Here is a 13,174-nt window from a genome sequence, read left to right as displayed (position 1 = left end):
AAACAGTGATCGTATTATCACCCCGGAGGTATGATGGGCTTGAGTCAACCCCCAAACCAGGATTTAAACTGGCAATCTTCCGACCGCGAGCCGCTCTCTCTACCGCTCAGCCAGCCGGGCGGTCACTTCTCTGAACGGTCAGCGTGACGTCTCCCAACTACGGAGCCCACAATTCGTGAGAGTCGAGTGCGAGAGCGCGGACGGCAGAGGAGGGAGGCCACCGAGGGACCCACCCTTAAAGAGCGCCGCAGCTTCTAAACACGGCGCACCGCGGCGCGCGCGCTGACGGCGCCCGCTCAAACGCAGACGCCATTCACCTCTCCTTGGACTCGCGACGCCCCGAGCGCGCGGAGCCTTATAAAGCACCGCGGCGGACGCTCGCGCTCCCGACGCGGGCGCCAGCTCCACAATAATGGGGTCGATCCACGTGGGAACCGCGTGTAAGAATAGACGTGGCCACCGCCGCTACTGCGAAGCGAACGAGCGCTCGCAGGGGCGCCTGGGCTCTGCTGCGGCTGCTGCTTTTGGAAAGGAATGGTCTCTGTTGCGCTCGACGTCTGCTGGCGGGCAACGTTGATGACCTCCAGGCCTTGCGGCGAGGCTCGCCTACGAGCCAGCGCTTTGGGAGGGCGAGGAGGGTTGACGGATCTCGCTCATCAACGTGGCCGCGCGATTGATTACGACTCGTTATCGTTGACCGCTACTGGCAGACAAAATGCCCGCCTGCGGGACCGGTGCTCGGTCACCTTGTGCCGCACAGAGACAGCTGCCACCGGGGAGTGGCCCTTCAGATGTTTTGAGATGCTTTCTGTTTTTGGTGCCATTTCTTCAGTAGTTAATTCAATTTTTTTTATTTTGCTTTGTAGTCGCTATGGTCCTTATAGATGATTAATGCACAGCGTTGTGGGATGCACCTCCGATTAGAAGTGCAACATACATACATACATGCTATTAGCATGAATGACGCCATATAAAATGAAGGTATTATTTTTCGATGGGATGTGCATAGTGCTTTCCCTCCCCTCCGGAAGGGCCAGTTCACATTTGAGTCACGCCATGTCCAATCCACCGCTTGACGGAAGCCTCCCCCCGAGCCGTCGCCATCTCTCACGGTTCCCCGTGCTGTTGCTGCCGGTCTCATCGCTCCACGCCAAGTGAGCCGGTCTCATCGCTCCGTCTCCACAGTGACGCGGATCTCTGCCATTCTGTCGCCAGTCTCGTCCGTCGGGCATTGTCCCCTCCTTGGGGCAATGGGTCCTGTGGAAGCTGAAACAAACGTGTGTGTGTGAGTGCACGTGTGTGTTTAAAAAATATATATATGGGGAGCGGTAGTGTAACGGTGAGCGCATTGCGCTACGAATCCGGTGACCCGAGTTCGATTCTCGCTCATGGCCAACCCCAGTGACGGTTATCTAAACCGGTCCTGGACTTCCCCTAGGTTGACTCAGCCCCAAATGGATATCTGGTGCGGTGTGTAAACATCGCCGCTGGGGAGACAAATGTGTGCCGTGCCGACCTTCGTAGGTGCTCACTAACAACACTCGCCCCCGACAGTCTGTTGAGGCTGTACGGGGGGGGGATGTTTGTCGTTGTGTTTTAAATTCGATTCGAAAGATCCGAGTTGACCAGCGGCAAGTAGCCGTTGGTGCAAGGCAAGACGACGCGCATCGTCGAAGACCGTGTCCGCCAACTGAGCTGTCGCGGGCACGGTCCCAGTACGACGCCTCGGTCTGCGAGCGATGAAGCCGCTGCCCGGTTCGCCGCCAACACACGCGCCAGCAGCATTGCCGACGAGAGGTCGAACAAAGTTGCAGAGGCACGGCCTCACGTGTGTGCATGCGTATTTGTATTTGATGAAAGCGCCCAAAACTGCTGGGCTGCATGGAGGCCCGGATATTGCAGGACAGCGAGTGGGTTCGTGAACCCGCAACCGCAGTAACGTTGGGCACGACGAGGCGTGAAGCCGTCGGACAGATGTTCCCTCGTACGCACCGGTGTTGCCTGGGTGCATCCGGTTCCCTGTCGCCGCACGGAGCTCCTTAAAATGGAACTGGCAAACAACCCCGGTGGAGATCCTTGCTGAACAAAAAAAACAGGAACACTGAGACTCTTTGAGGTTTTTGCTGCATAAATAATAATGTTTGGCGTTCTATTTAGCGTCGTCATTCGTGCACATTGCATCTGACAATCCCCGGGGAACCACACGCGAGCTGGATGGCGGCAGCCGAGGCGGCGAGCGAGCAATTCCCCAAGCTCTGCGGTCCTCTATATATTTTCAGCCAATTAATTCGTGTTTCATAAATAAACGACACTGCTATTTGATGTATTATTATCCGTACGATAGTTGGATTTGCGTACGTTGAACTTCTTTCGCGCCGTACTTGGCCACCCGTGCTAATCAGAGGCGTGGGAAATCAGAGGTGTGGTGACCGGTATGACACCGGCCACCACATTTCCTTGTCGTGCAAATTGGATTATTATTATTACAAACGCGGAGAGAGAACGGAGGCCGTTTGGAATCGCGGGGGGGGAAGGTGCGGCATCTGCTTCTCGCGGCTTTCATCCGCAGTCGTGTTTGTGCGAATTCACGCTCCCTAGTTTAAGTTCTCGCATTTTACAGGGAAGTCGCGTGGTGTTGAGTAGGTGTCTCGCAGGATAACGGCGATTGATTTAGATGATGATGATGTTGCTGCTGCTGCTGCTGGACAACGCCGCTTCAGCTTGGTTGGACCACGGTTCATGGAGACTGAAGTAACGAGAGCTTGTGTTTAAATATTGGTTTGTTTTGTCAATTCATCCCCCTTTCCTCCGCCCCTGGTGCCTACTGTTGACGTGTTATACACAATTCATAAACACAGCGCACACATAAAAAAATAACAAAGATAAAGATCCCCCCCCCCTACAGCCTCAACAGACTGTTGAGGCAAGTGCTTTATGCGAGCACCTATGAAGGCCGGCACGGCGCACGAGGGGGTGGCTGGCCAACGCCACGCCTAGCCACCTTTGTCTCCCCAGTGGCGATGTTTACACACCACCCCAGGTACTTATTTGAGGCTGAGTCGACCTAGGGGAGGCCCAGGAACGGTTCAGATAATCGTCACTGGTGTTGGCCGTGAGCCGGGAATCGAACTTGGGTCACCGGTTTCGTAGCGCAATGCGCTCACCGCTACACTACCGCTCCCCATACACACACACACACATACACACCACTGGGGAGACAAAGGCGGCCGGGCACGGCGCTTGCTCCAACGCCCCTCTCGCACACCACCGAGCAGTGCCAGCCTTATAATAGGCGCTTGCCAACGGCGCTCATCCCAAGGCTATGTTGGTTCAGTTTCAAGTATATTTAGTTGTGAGAACTCCGTGGACAATAAGACGAGGATAGATTCCCGTTTGCGAGAGCGATGTGAGTTGCGAGCGCGATCGGAGTGATGCCAACAGCATTCCTACAACAGGCTACGTGGGGAAGCGTCTGCCTTTGTGAGCCGGGATCAGTGGCACATTGGTTGACACACTGCGCGGCAAAACCGGCGACCCGAGTTCGAATACCCCCCCCCACCACCGCCCATGACCAATAACAGTGGCGGATATATGAAACGGTCCTGGGCTTTCCCTAGGTCAACTCAGCCTGAAATGGTGTGATGTGTAAAATTCGCCACGAGGGAGACAAAGGCGGCTGGGCGTGGTGCTGGGTCACCCACCCCCTCGTGCGGCGTGTCGGCTTTTATCTCGGTGCTACTCGCTAACAGCGCTTGCCCCAACCGTCTGGTAAAGGTTGTATGGGACGGGGGATCATTGTCTTTGTGTGTGTGTCTGCATCTGCGCAGGTGGAGATCCCAAACATCCAGAAGCAGAGGAAGCACCTGGCCAAGCTCGTGCTGGACATGGACTCGGCTCGAGCAAGGTGACGCAGATGATGACCGCAGTGGTGATGTTCACAATGGTGATGGTGGCGGTGGCAAGTGGTGATGTCTCCAATTATAATGTTGATAATGATGATAGTGATGATGTTCACAATGATGATGGTGGCGGTGGCAAGCGATGATGTCTCCAATTATAATGTTGACAATGATGATAATGACCACAGTGATAATGTTCACAATGATGATAAAGATGACGGGTTATGTTCACGATGATGATGACAGTGATTATGATTGTTCTCGTTTACCCAGGAAAGCATCACCAAATGTCACGATTCTTTTTCAGGAGGGTCCTGCCTAGTTTCCACAGTTGGGGATAATGATTGCAATGTAGACTCCAATTGCATTATTTGAGTTTTTTTTTTAACCATGACACTGGCACACAATGGCATGGTCTTTCAAATGTGAAGCCTGCAGCTCGCGTATTGTCAATAAACTGGCAGTAATGACGAGGGTGGCCACAGGATTTGTACCGCGAACCCCTGCAACAAGCGGTCAACGCTCTATCACCGGGCCGCATGGCCCGCCCTGATGATGATCATGATGATTATTTAGATTATTTGGCTGCTATAAATGTCCATGCGATGAGCCACTTTGTTGAGCCTTCATTTGTGCCCCAGGTCGCTTCTGAAAAAGAAGCTAATAGCTCAGTGGGCTTTACCTGGTAAAATAAAAATTGTTTCGTTTTGTTAAATTTCGATTTAAAACTTTCGTGACTGCAGGGATTCATCTTCTTGGTTCTTTCGGTAAAGTCACGTAGAAGGGAAATAATAACATAATAAAAATTAAACATAATAAAATAATTCTCGCGACGTTTCGGCCACAACACAAGCAGCCGTCCTCAGGTGAAGACCAGGTCTGTCGGGGAGACAAGAAGATAGTTTTGTTAATTTTAAAAAAGGATTTGCTTACCTCTCCTACACTTCGCACTCCAATCGTGTTTTGCATTCTTAGTTGCTGTGACGTTCTGAGCCCGTGCCCCTACTGGACATCGGTGAAAAAGAGCCGTACAACTCATTGGATTCCTCCAGTAAAACAAACTTATTCCGATGTTGTTGAAGCTCTCTCTGGATGTGTGCCTCCCGCAGGTGGCAGCAGGCCACCAAATCTGGAGCCCCTGGCACGAACCTCCAGACCCTCGCCGCCAAAGCCGACTCCCTGCGCGAGGAGATGGAGGAAGCCATCAACAAGGTCGAGATGTGCAAGGTGAGTTCCCCCCCCCCCCCCCGGTCACGGTGGCGAGATGTTAACTCCCTCGCCTGGTTTGCAGAAGGTCGTGGGTTCGATCCCGAACCTGACGCCTGCTGCTGTATATTTGGAGTTTGCGTGTCTCTCTCTCTCCCCGTGGTCGCGTGGATTTTTATCCGGGTCCTCCGGTTTTTCCCTCCACATTTAGAATCAAGTCACGCATTTAGAGTATTTGGCTGCTGTACATTTTCCACGTGATGAGCCCAACTTCGTTGAGCTATCATTTGTGACCAGGTCGCTTCTGGAAGTTAAACCCGGACCGGCGGGGGCCGGCGTGACCATGAGGTCAGAGTCAACCCTTTGTCTGTCCGCGGGGCGTTACGTTCTTGAGAACACCTAACGAACGCAGAATTCGCGAATGCAGAAACTTTGTCCCAACGGGGGGGGGGGAGGGGGGGGGTGGTAAATGTTTGATAACAATTATAGCAATGAATAATAAATAAATTATAACAAACGATCTTTTTTTACTTACCTTAAACAATAACCACAGTAATTAAATACATATATTTTAAAGAAGGATGTTGTTTTTTTTTATTACCTTTTGATGATGATTTGACAACGATGGAGGTGGTGGTGGTGGTGGTGGTGAGGAATTCAGAAGAATGACTCCCCGGGAGATGCAATTGGATTGCGTTCCACTGGCCAGTGTGCACAGTGGAACGCAATGAACTCTGTCCGTTCCAGCTGGATAAATTGGCTTTCAGTCACGCAAGCGGTAAACGTTTGCACCAGGTGGCGGCTGGGCTTATTGAACAAATTCCCACGCAGCTAACCCGAATGTACTATTTTGTTGATCAGTTTAAGTTGTGCACTCGATTTAGCTTCACGTTACCGCTGTGAGAACATTGACTCTCACATGCAGAGTGCGGTGGTGAAGTGCTGCCCTCTCCTGTGCGGATGACCAGAGGTCACGTGAGCAGTTCTCGACGGTGGCGAGGGCATTGGGCTCCGCTATGGCCGACCCACGACGCGGTTGGAATTCCGGCACGTGCGGCGTCGTGGTCAGAATCGGGATATTTTATTTAGACTGCAGGAGGAATCCGATGAGCTATGAAGCTCTTTTTGACAGATGCCCCGTAGGGGCACGGGGTCAAAACGTTACAACAGCAAACAATACGAAAACACGATAGGAGCGCAAAGTATAGGAAAGGTAAACAGATCACTAGAAATATCAAAATATCTATGGGGGGGGGGGGGGGCGGGGGTGAAACTTGCTTGTCTTCACAAGAACAAACCTTCCCACAATGCATTGTGCCAGCGACATTTGATAATTTTACTTGCAAAAATAAATGAGTTTATTTATTACAGTAATACGGTACTTTTTTTGTTATCTTTGAAGGGTTTGTCAAGAGCTACTTTAAGAAACTATTCCAGTCATCAGAATTTTATTTAATTTAATCCAATTCGGCCCAAACCCCTATTAACTCTCTCTCTCTCTGACCTCCCTGTTTATGTTCTATGAAGAAGGACCATTCCCCGAAACGTCGACGATTTCATGTATTTTCCCTTGAGGCAGCGTCGTTGCTGAGTGTGGTGAGTCTTTGTTGCTGTGAATTGTGGTTGTGCACCGCTGCCAACGCCGGGACGGTGGTGGCGGCGGCGGTGGCGGCAGCAGTTTGCATCGTGGCACCTCGTTGTGTGTGTGCGTGCACATGCAGGACCAGCTGGCGACCGACCTCTACAACTTCATGGCCAAGGAAGGGGAATACGCAAAGTTCTTTGCTGCGGTGGGTTGTCGCTCGGGGGAAAGTTTGCTCTCACGCGACGATCCTGGAAGTCGCCCGCTAGTTGGAGCTGCTGCGTCGTGCTGCGTCGTGCTGCGTCGTGCCGGCGTCGTGCTGTGTCGTGCATTGTTTTTCACCCCCCGTTGAATTTCGACTCCGGACTCTCAACGCAGGTTGTTCCTCGCTCTGCGCGGTCGTAGTGGTGGTAGTAGTTGTGGTAGTAGTAGTGGTGGTAGTAGTGGTAGTAATAGTAGTAGTGGTGGTAGTAGTGGTGGTAGTAGTAGTAGTAATAGTAGTGGTGGTAGTAGTAGTAGTAATAGTAGTGGTGGTAGTAGTAGTGGTGGTAGTAGAGGCAGTAATAGTAGTGGTGGCAGTAGTGGTAGTGGTGGTAGTAGTAGTGGTGGTTGTAGTGGTCGTAATAGTAGTGGTGGTGGTAGTAGTGGTGGTAGTGGTGGTAGTAATAGTAGTGGTGGTAGTAGTAGTGGTGGTAGTAGAGGCAGTAATAGTAGTGGTGGTAGTAGTGGTAGTGGTAGTAATAGTAGTGGTGGTAGTAGTGGTAGTGGTAGTAATAGTAGTGGTGGTAGTAGTAGTAGTAATAGTAGTGGTAGTAATAGTAGTAGTGGTGGTATTAGAGGTAGTAATAGTAGTAGATGCTTTCCAAGAAGAGGGGCGCGCGAAGCGTAACCGCACGAGCAGACGGCTGCCTGCCGAGTAGCGCGTACAGTTCACACGCAGTACACACAGTGCACATACACAGAACACACAGTGTGCACAAACAGTGCAAACAGTGCACCCACACAGTACACACACAGCACATACACACACACAGTACACAAAGCATGATACTGCGAATTTTAGGTAGAAATAGGTTAGCCGCATGTACGCGAAATCGCACAAACCGAAGCTGCGTGAAGTGAGGTCCTTGACCAGGTGTCGGCAACCAAAAGAACAAATTCTGTCAATATTTTTCATATTTCAAGAGCCCCAATGCCACGTGGTGAATACGAGACGGTGGGTCCTTGATGAATAGCGGTCACGAAGCTGTCCTTGAAGAGCCGCATGCAGCTCCAGAGCCGCAGATTGCCGACCCCTGTACTAGATATTAATTCAACCGCCGGGGTACAGCATCTGTCGCAGTAATATGACAACCCCCATGGAAAAGTGACACCCGGGATCTAAATACTGAATATTATTTAGACCCCAAGATACAATAGCAGTCTGGCTCTTCTCTGCACCCAACACCCTCCACCCTCTCATTCCGGAGTCAGAATTAGGTAGGCGGGTTGCATTGTACCCTCCGGGGGTCAAATACGACGACACGAGAGAAACACGCGTCAATCTGTCATCCCCCGTGCAGTTGATCGAGGCGCAGGCCGAGTATCACCGCAAGTCGTTGAGCGCCCTCGAGAAGATCCTGCCGGCGCTCAAGATCCAGCAAGGTGAGCAGCGCCGCGCCAGCCAGCGCCGCGCCAGCTCGCACGGCGCGCTCCGCTACCCGCGGCACACGTTCCCGCTCGAGGGGCTTTGTGTTCCCCTTGCGATGTTTGTTTTCGCCGGGGGTGAACGATCGCTACCCGCACGACGCTCGCGACGCACACGCGCGCGCCCCCTTTTGCGTCGGGTCGTGGATCACACAGTCGGTACGGTGAGGGATCGAGTTTGATTTCGGTGCAGTCAGGGGCTGAGACCTACTCTTAGGTTTTTTCGGTCAAGTCACGTAGGTAAAAAATAAAATTAAAATTTATCGAAATAATAATAGAAATAAAATAATAGAATGAAATAATAAAATAATAACGGGGCTGAGACCCATCGACTCCCGACACTTGAAAATCCTGTTTGATCACTGGCGGCTGGAACCCCGGATCCCAACCCGGGAAGCGGTGTTCGCTCAGCACTCTGACCTCTCGGTTCTCTGTCGCCTCTCACAGAGAGGCTAATGTCCGTCACGTGACCGTCAAACCAATAGTTTCAATTGTCAAATTAAGTGGGCAACTCAATTGAATGTAGTGGGTTTTTTTTGTGCACTCATTGGTGACCCGGGCTGAGACCCATCGACTCGCCACACATGAGCATCTGGTTCTTCACTGGCGTCTGAAATCCGGATTGCAACCCAGGTTCTCGGCGCTGTGACGTCCGTGCCGCCCGGCTAGCTGCCCGTAGTTGACGCTCACGAAAGTCGACATTGCAGTGGCGGGGTCGGGGGGGGAGGGAAGCGTCGCATCTCGAGTCCCCTGAGTTATGAGGGCAGCCGCTGCTCGCGAGACTCTGAAGCCGCACGATGATGGATGTGACGGGGAGTGAACCCAGGACTGCACCGCGCGATTACAAAAGGCAATTAGCTTCACCGCGGGGGCCGGCGATCGTTAATTACCACAGCAAGATGGCAGGGGGAACGTGGGTAGGTTTCTTCTGGAGCCTGCCTCGGCCTAACATGGGCTGCTGCCGGGGTGAATTGGAACTTGGGTGTTTGCTGCGATGTGGCGATGATACCACGGCACATCGTACAATATTAGGTTCACGACCATAATATTGGCCACAGGGCAAAATATGGTCACGTCGTTGCTTTTCCCATTCTGAGACGTCTGCAAGTTGCAGGGTGGCTGTCCCATTCTCACCGCTAAATGTCAGAACGTGGATGCGGCTCAGTGTTCATTTTATTGAGAGAGGCGTAGCAGCACCGTTGTTTTTAAAGACATTGTACTCACCGCAGAGAACCGTAGCAACACAACCGCACTCTGATAGCTGGCGCCAAACTCTGCCACACGCCCTCCCGCATGGCCTTGTGGGAGCCTCGGTACCGATATAGTACTTCCGATGTCATTCCAAACATCGGAAGTACTATATCGCGCTTTCAAATGCACTTCTGCGGCCGTCTGGAATGCTCTTCCTTCCGATATTAGGAAGCCCACTGGAGATTTCCACTTTTAAATCTAGATTCAAAACTAATTTCTTTCGAACTGCTTTTTATGTTTAGTTTGTTGTCCTTCCCCCGCACCTCTGATTGTCACGGTTGGCTACATACGGCGTGAAAGAAGTTCAACATACATGTACAGCAAAACACTAAAACGATAAAAACTGATGACGTACACGTACGTCATCGCAACGAGAAAGGGGTTGAAGCACCGGGGGTTGATACGGAAGCGCTCGCCGCGCTGTCTCGTCGTGCGCTTGCAGACAAGTGGACGGAGAAGCCGTCGTTCGGGGTGGCGCTGGAGGAGCACCTGCAGGTGTCGTGCCGCGAGATCGCCTTCCCCATCGAGTGCTGCGTCACCATGCTGCTGGAGAGCGGCATGCAGGAGGAGGTGGGTCACAGTGGTTGTCGTCGTCTTTGTCGTCGTCTTTGTCGTCGTCTTTGTCGTCGTCGGCGGCTCTTCGTAACGACGACACTCAAAAGGAGGCAGACCTTCAAAAGGACGTGGGATCCGTTGCTGAGTAACCCGATTGAACCGCTCCCCTCGGGCCCACAGTGTCGCCAGGACTGCACGAGACCCCCCCCCCCCAACCCCAATCCCCTCGGAGGTAGCTCTGTGATTTCCATTCTTTTGGGCCAAGAGTCCCCGAGAGGATTCTGTGTGGCAACACAATTAAAAAGGCAGCGTCAACAACTGATATTGAGTCTTTTTATATTTGTCCTTCACATGGTAATTGTGCACAGAGAGAGCCACGTCCTCGTGTTCATGAAATGGCCAAGAGCCATTGCCTCGGTGATTTGCCCCATTGATGGTGATGGAGGCATAATGTTAATGTTGTTTTAACGTTTTGTCTTAAATGTTTGCGTCGTTTCATGAAAACAGCATCTCACAATCGCTGAGAAACCACAGACAAAGCTGGAAATGCGGCGGGCCAGGCATTGAGCTTGGTGCCACCAACACTTGACCAATCCCTGCGGTCCTCGATATGTTGAGCTGCTTTTACTCAAATAACGAGCTATTTATACACGTGGAGCAATCCGGAGGATCCGAAAAAAAAAAACCCACACGTGGGTTAATTTCATTACATATATAAAAAAAAAATCGGATCGCAATATTCCTGAGCAACCCCTCAATCCATCCCGTGGCTTGGGTACCGATGCCACAATCGGGATGCAATTTTGGGGCGGGCGGGCGGGGGGGGGTGTGGCGACATTTCAACGCGAACAAAAAAAAACGAGGCCGGCGCTTGCACATCGAGCGTTGCCCTCGATCTGCCGTGCGTCGCCCTCTTCCCGCCAGGGCCTCTTCCGGATTGCGCCGGCCGCCTCGAGGCTCAAGAAACTGAAGGCGGCGCTGGACTGCGGCGCCGTGGAAACGCAGGAGTACGCGTCGGACCCGCACGCCACCGCCGGTAAGCTTGCTGAGCTAAACGATTTTTGTCTTGATAATTGTTTTCTTACCCTTCTATCTGGCAACAAAACTGACACCTTTTTTACAAGGAGTCATGTTTGCATAGACCACAATACCTGCAGTCATAATGCAAACAGGTAAGGCCCACTGAGCTATATTTGAGATGTTAACTGCCTCGCCTGGTATGCGGGAGATTGTGGGTTCGATCGTGACCCTGACGCCTGCTGTGTATTTGGAGTTTGCGTGTTCTCCCCGTGGTCGCGTGGATTTTTGTCCGGGCCCTCTGGTTTTTCTCTCCGCATTTTAGAATCGACGTGTATTTAGAGAATTTGTCTGAGATACATTTCCACGTGATTGGCCACTTGCTTGAGCTGTCATTTGTGGCCAGATCGATTCTGAAAAAGAGCTACATAGCTCAGTGGGCCTTACTTGGTAAAATAACAAAAAATAGTTTTTAGTTGATGTCTTCTCTGCACACATACAACGTTGGGCCAACGGTCACCCTGTGTATTGCTGTGTCCTGTGCAGGGGCCCTGAAGTCTTATCTGAGGGAGCTGCCGGAGCCCTTGATGACCTTCAGCCTTTACGAAGAGTGGATTCAGGCATCTAAGTAAGACTTCAGAGTTCATTTACACCATTGGAACCTCATTTGCCAGAAGAAAAAATATGATAATTGTTTTTTTTACCCTTTTATTTGGCAACAAAACTGACACCTTTTTTTACAAGGAGTCATGTTTGCATAGACCACAATACCTGCAGTCATAATGTTATGTTTTTTGTTTGCATTATGACTGCAGGTATTGTCGTCTATGCAAACATGACTCCTTGTAAAGAAAGGTGCTCGTTTTGTTGCCTAATAAAAGGGTAAAAAAACAATTATCACTTCAGAGTTCACTCGCTCTCTACGGGTTACACAAGCGAGCGGTGCCATGCGGCACGAGCAGTTGAAACAACAACGACAACAACGGCAACGACGAGTGCTTTGGTTGAAACACGCGGGCACGCGCTCGCTCGTTGAGCGTGGAAATGTCGCCAAATTTCCTGCATGCGTGCACACAAAGATCCTTCGTATAACCTTAACAGACTGTTGGGGCAAGTGGTGTTAGCGAGCACCTATGACGGCCGGCACGGCACACGAGTGGGTGGGTTGTCAACACCACGCCCGCACACACACTCAAACAACAATACATGCACTCTGCACGCATTAACGCATCGCTAATCGTCACCGTTTATCTCATCACAAACTAATCTAAAACTAAACTAAAACTAAACTATTTTTTATTTTACCAGGTAAGGCACACTGAACTATATTGCTTTTTTCAGGAGTGACCTGGCCACAAATGATAGTTCACCAAAGTGGCTTATCGTGTGGAAATTTATAGCAGCCAAATACTCTCAACACACGATTATAAATCTGGAGGGAAAAACCAGAGGACCTGGCGAAGAATCCACACGACCACGGGGAGACATGCAAACTACAAACATACAGGGATCAAGGGTCGGGATTGAATCCACTCCTCCTGTTTACCAGGCGAGGCAGTTCACACAGAACAGAGTATTTTTGTGTATCTACGTTTACCCACAATGCTCCATGGCAACTCATAACTAGTTTGTGTTCGCTTCCTGAACAAGAGCCGCCGTCTCTCCATCTCGACAGCTTCCAGGACCCGGACAAACGTCTGCAGGCCCTGAAGAACGTCTGCAATCAGTTGCCCAAGCCCAACTACGACAACTTGAGGTGAGAGGCATCCAGCAGTGGCCCAGTTCGTCCGTACCACCAACAACCACCACCACCACGATCGCCACGACGGCCCAAGTAACCGGCGAGCCCACGAATCAACACGATTCATGGCCACGGTTCTTTTGTAAAATGTATTTTATTCGTAACTTTGTTGCAAACGGTACAAAATCACTTAGTGGATTCACGTCGTGGGGACACAATCAATGCGTGGATTTACAT

General features: G+C 51.2%; 1 protein-coding gene across 5 annotated transcripts in view; it reads left to right on the top strand.

Moving 5' to 3' along the window:
- The window catches only part of LOC144935552 (uncharacterized), an 86,689-nt gene that overhangs the window by 57,129 nt on the left and 16,386 nt on the right, over positions 1 to 13,174 (top strand). For 3 of the 5 annotated variants that reach the window (XM_078862319.1, XM_078862328.1, XM_078862347.1), the window contains 9 exons: positions 3,828 to 3,904; positions 5,009 to 5,126; positions 6,633 to 6,701; positions 6,827 to 6,895; positions 8,250 to 8,331; positions 10,067 to 10,194; positions 11,104 to 11,215; positions 11,743 to 11,824; positions 12,872 to 12,952. In XM_078862319.1, the coding sequence (XP_078718445.1) occupies positions 3,828 to 3,904; positions 5,009 to 5,126; positions 6,633 to 6,701; positions 6,827 to 6,895; positions 8,250 to 8,331; positions 10,067 to 10,194; positions 11,104 to 11,215; positions 11,743 to 11,824; positions 12,872 to 12,952 (818 nt within the window). The remainder of the gene's footprint in view (positions 1 to 3,827; positions 3,905 to 5,008; positions 5,127 to 6,632; positions 6,702 to 6,826; positions 6,896 to 8,249; positions 8,332 to 10,066; positions 10,195 to 11,103; positions 11,216 to 11,742; positions 11,825 to 12,871; positions 12,953 to 13,174) is intronic. The other 2 variants (XM_078862356.1, XM_078862337.1) reach the window with 1 other exon arrangement.

This window comes from Lampetra fluviatilis, chromosome 1 (assembly GCF_964198595.1).
Source record: "Lampetra fluviatilis chromosome 1, kcLamFluv1.1, whole genome shotgun sequence".
NCBI lineage: Eukaryota > Metazoa > Chordata > Hyperoartia > Petromyzontiformes > Petromyzontidae > Lampetra > Lampetra fluviatilis.
This window is presented reverse-complemented; position numbering and strand designations above follow the sequence as displayed.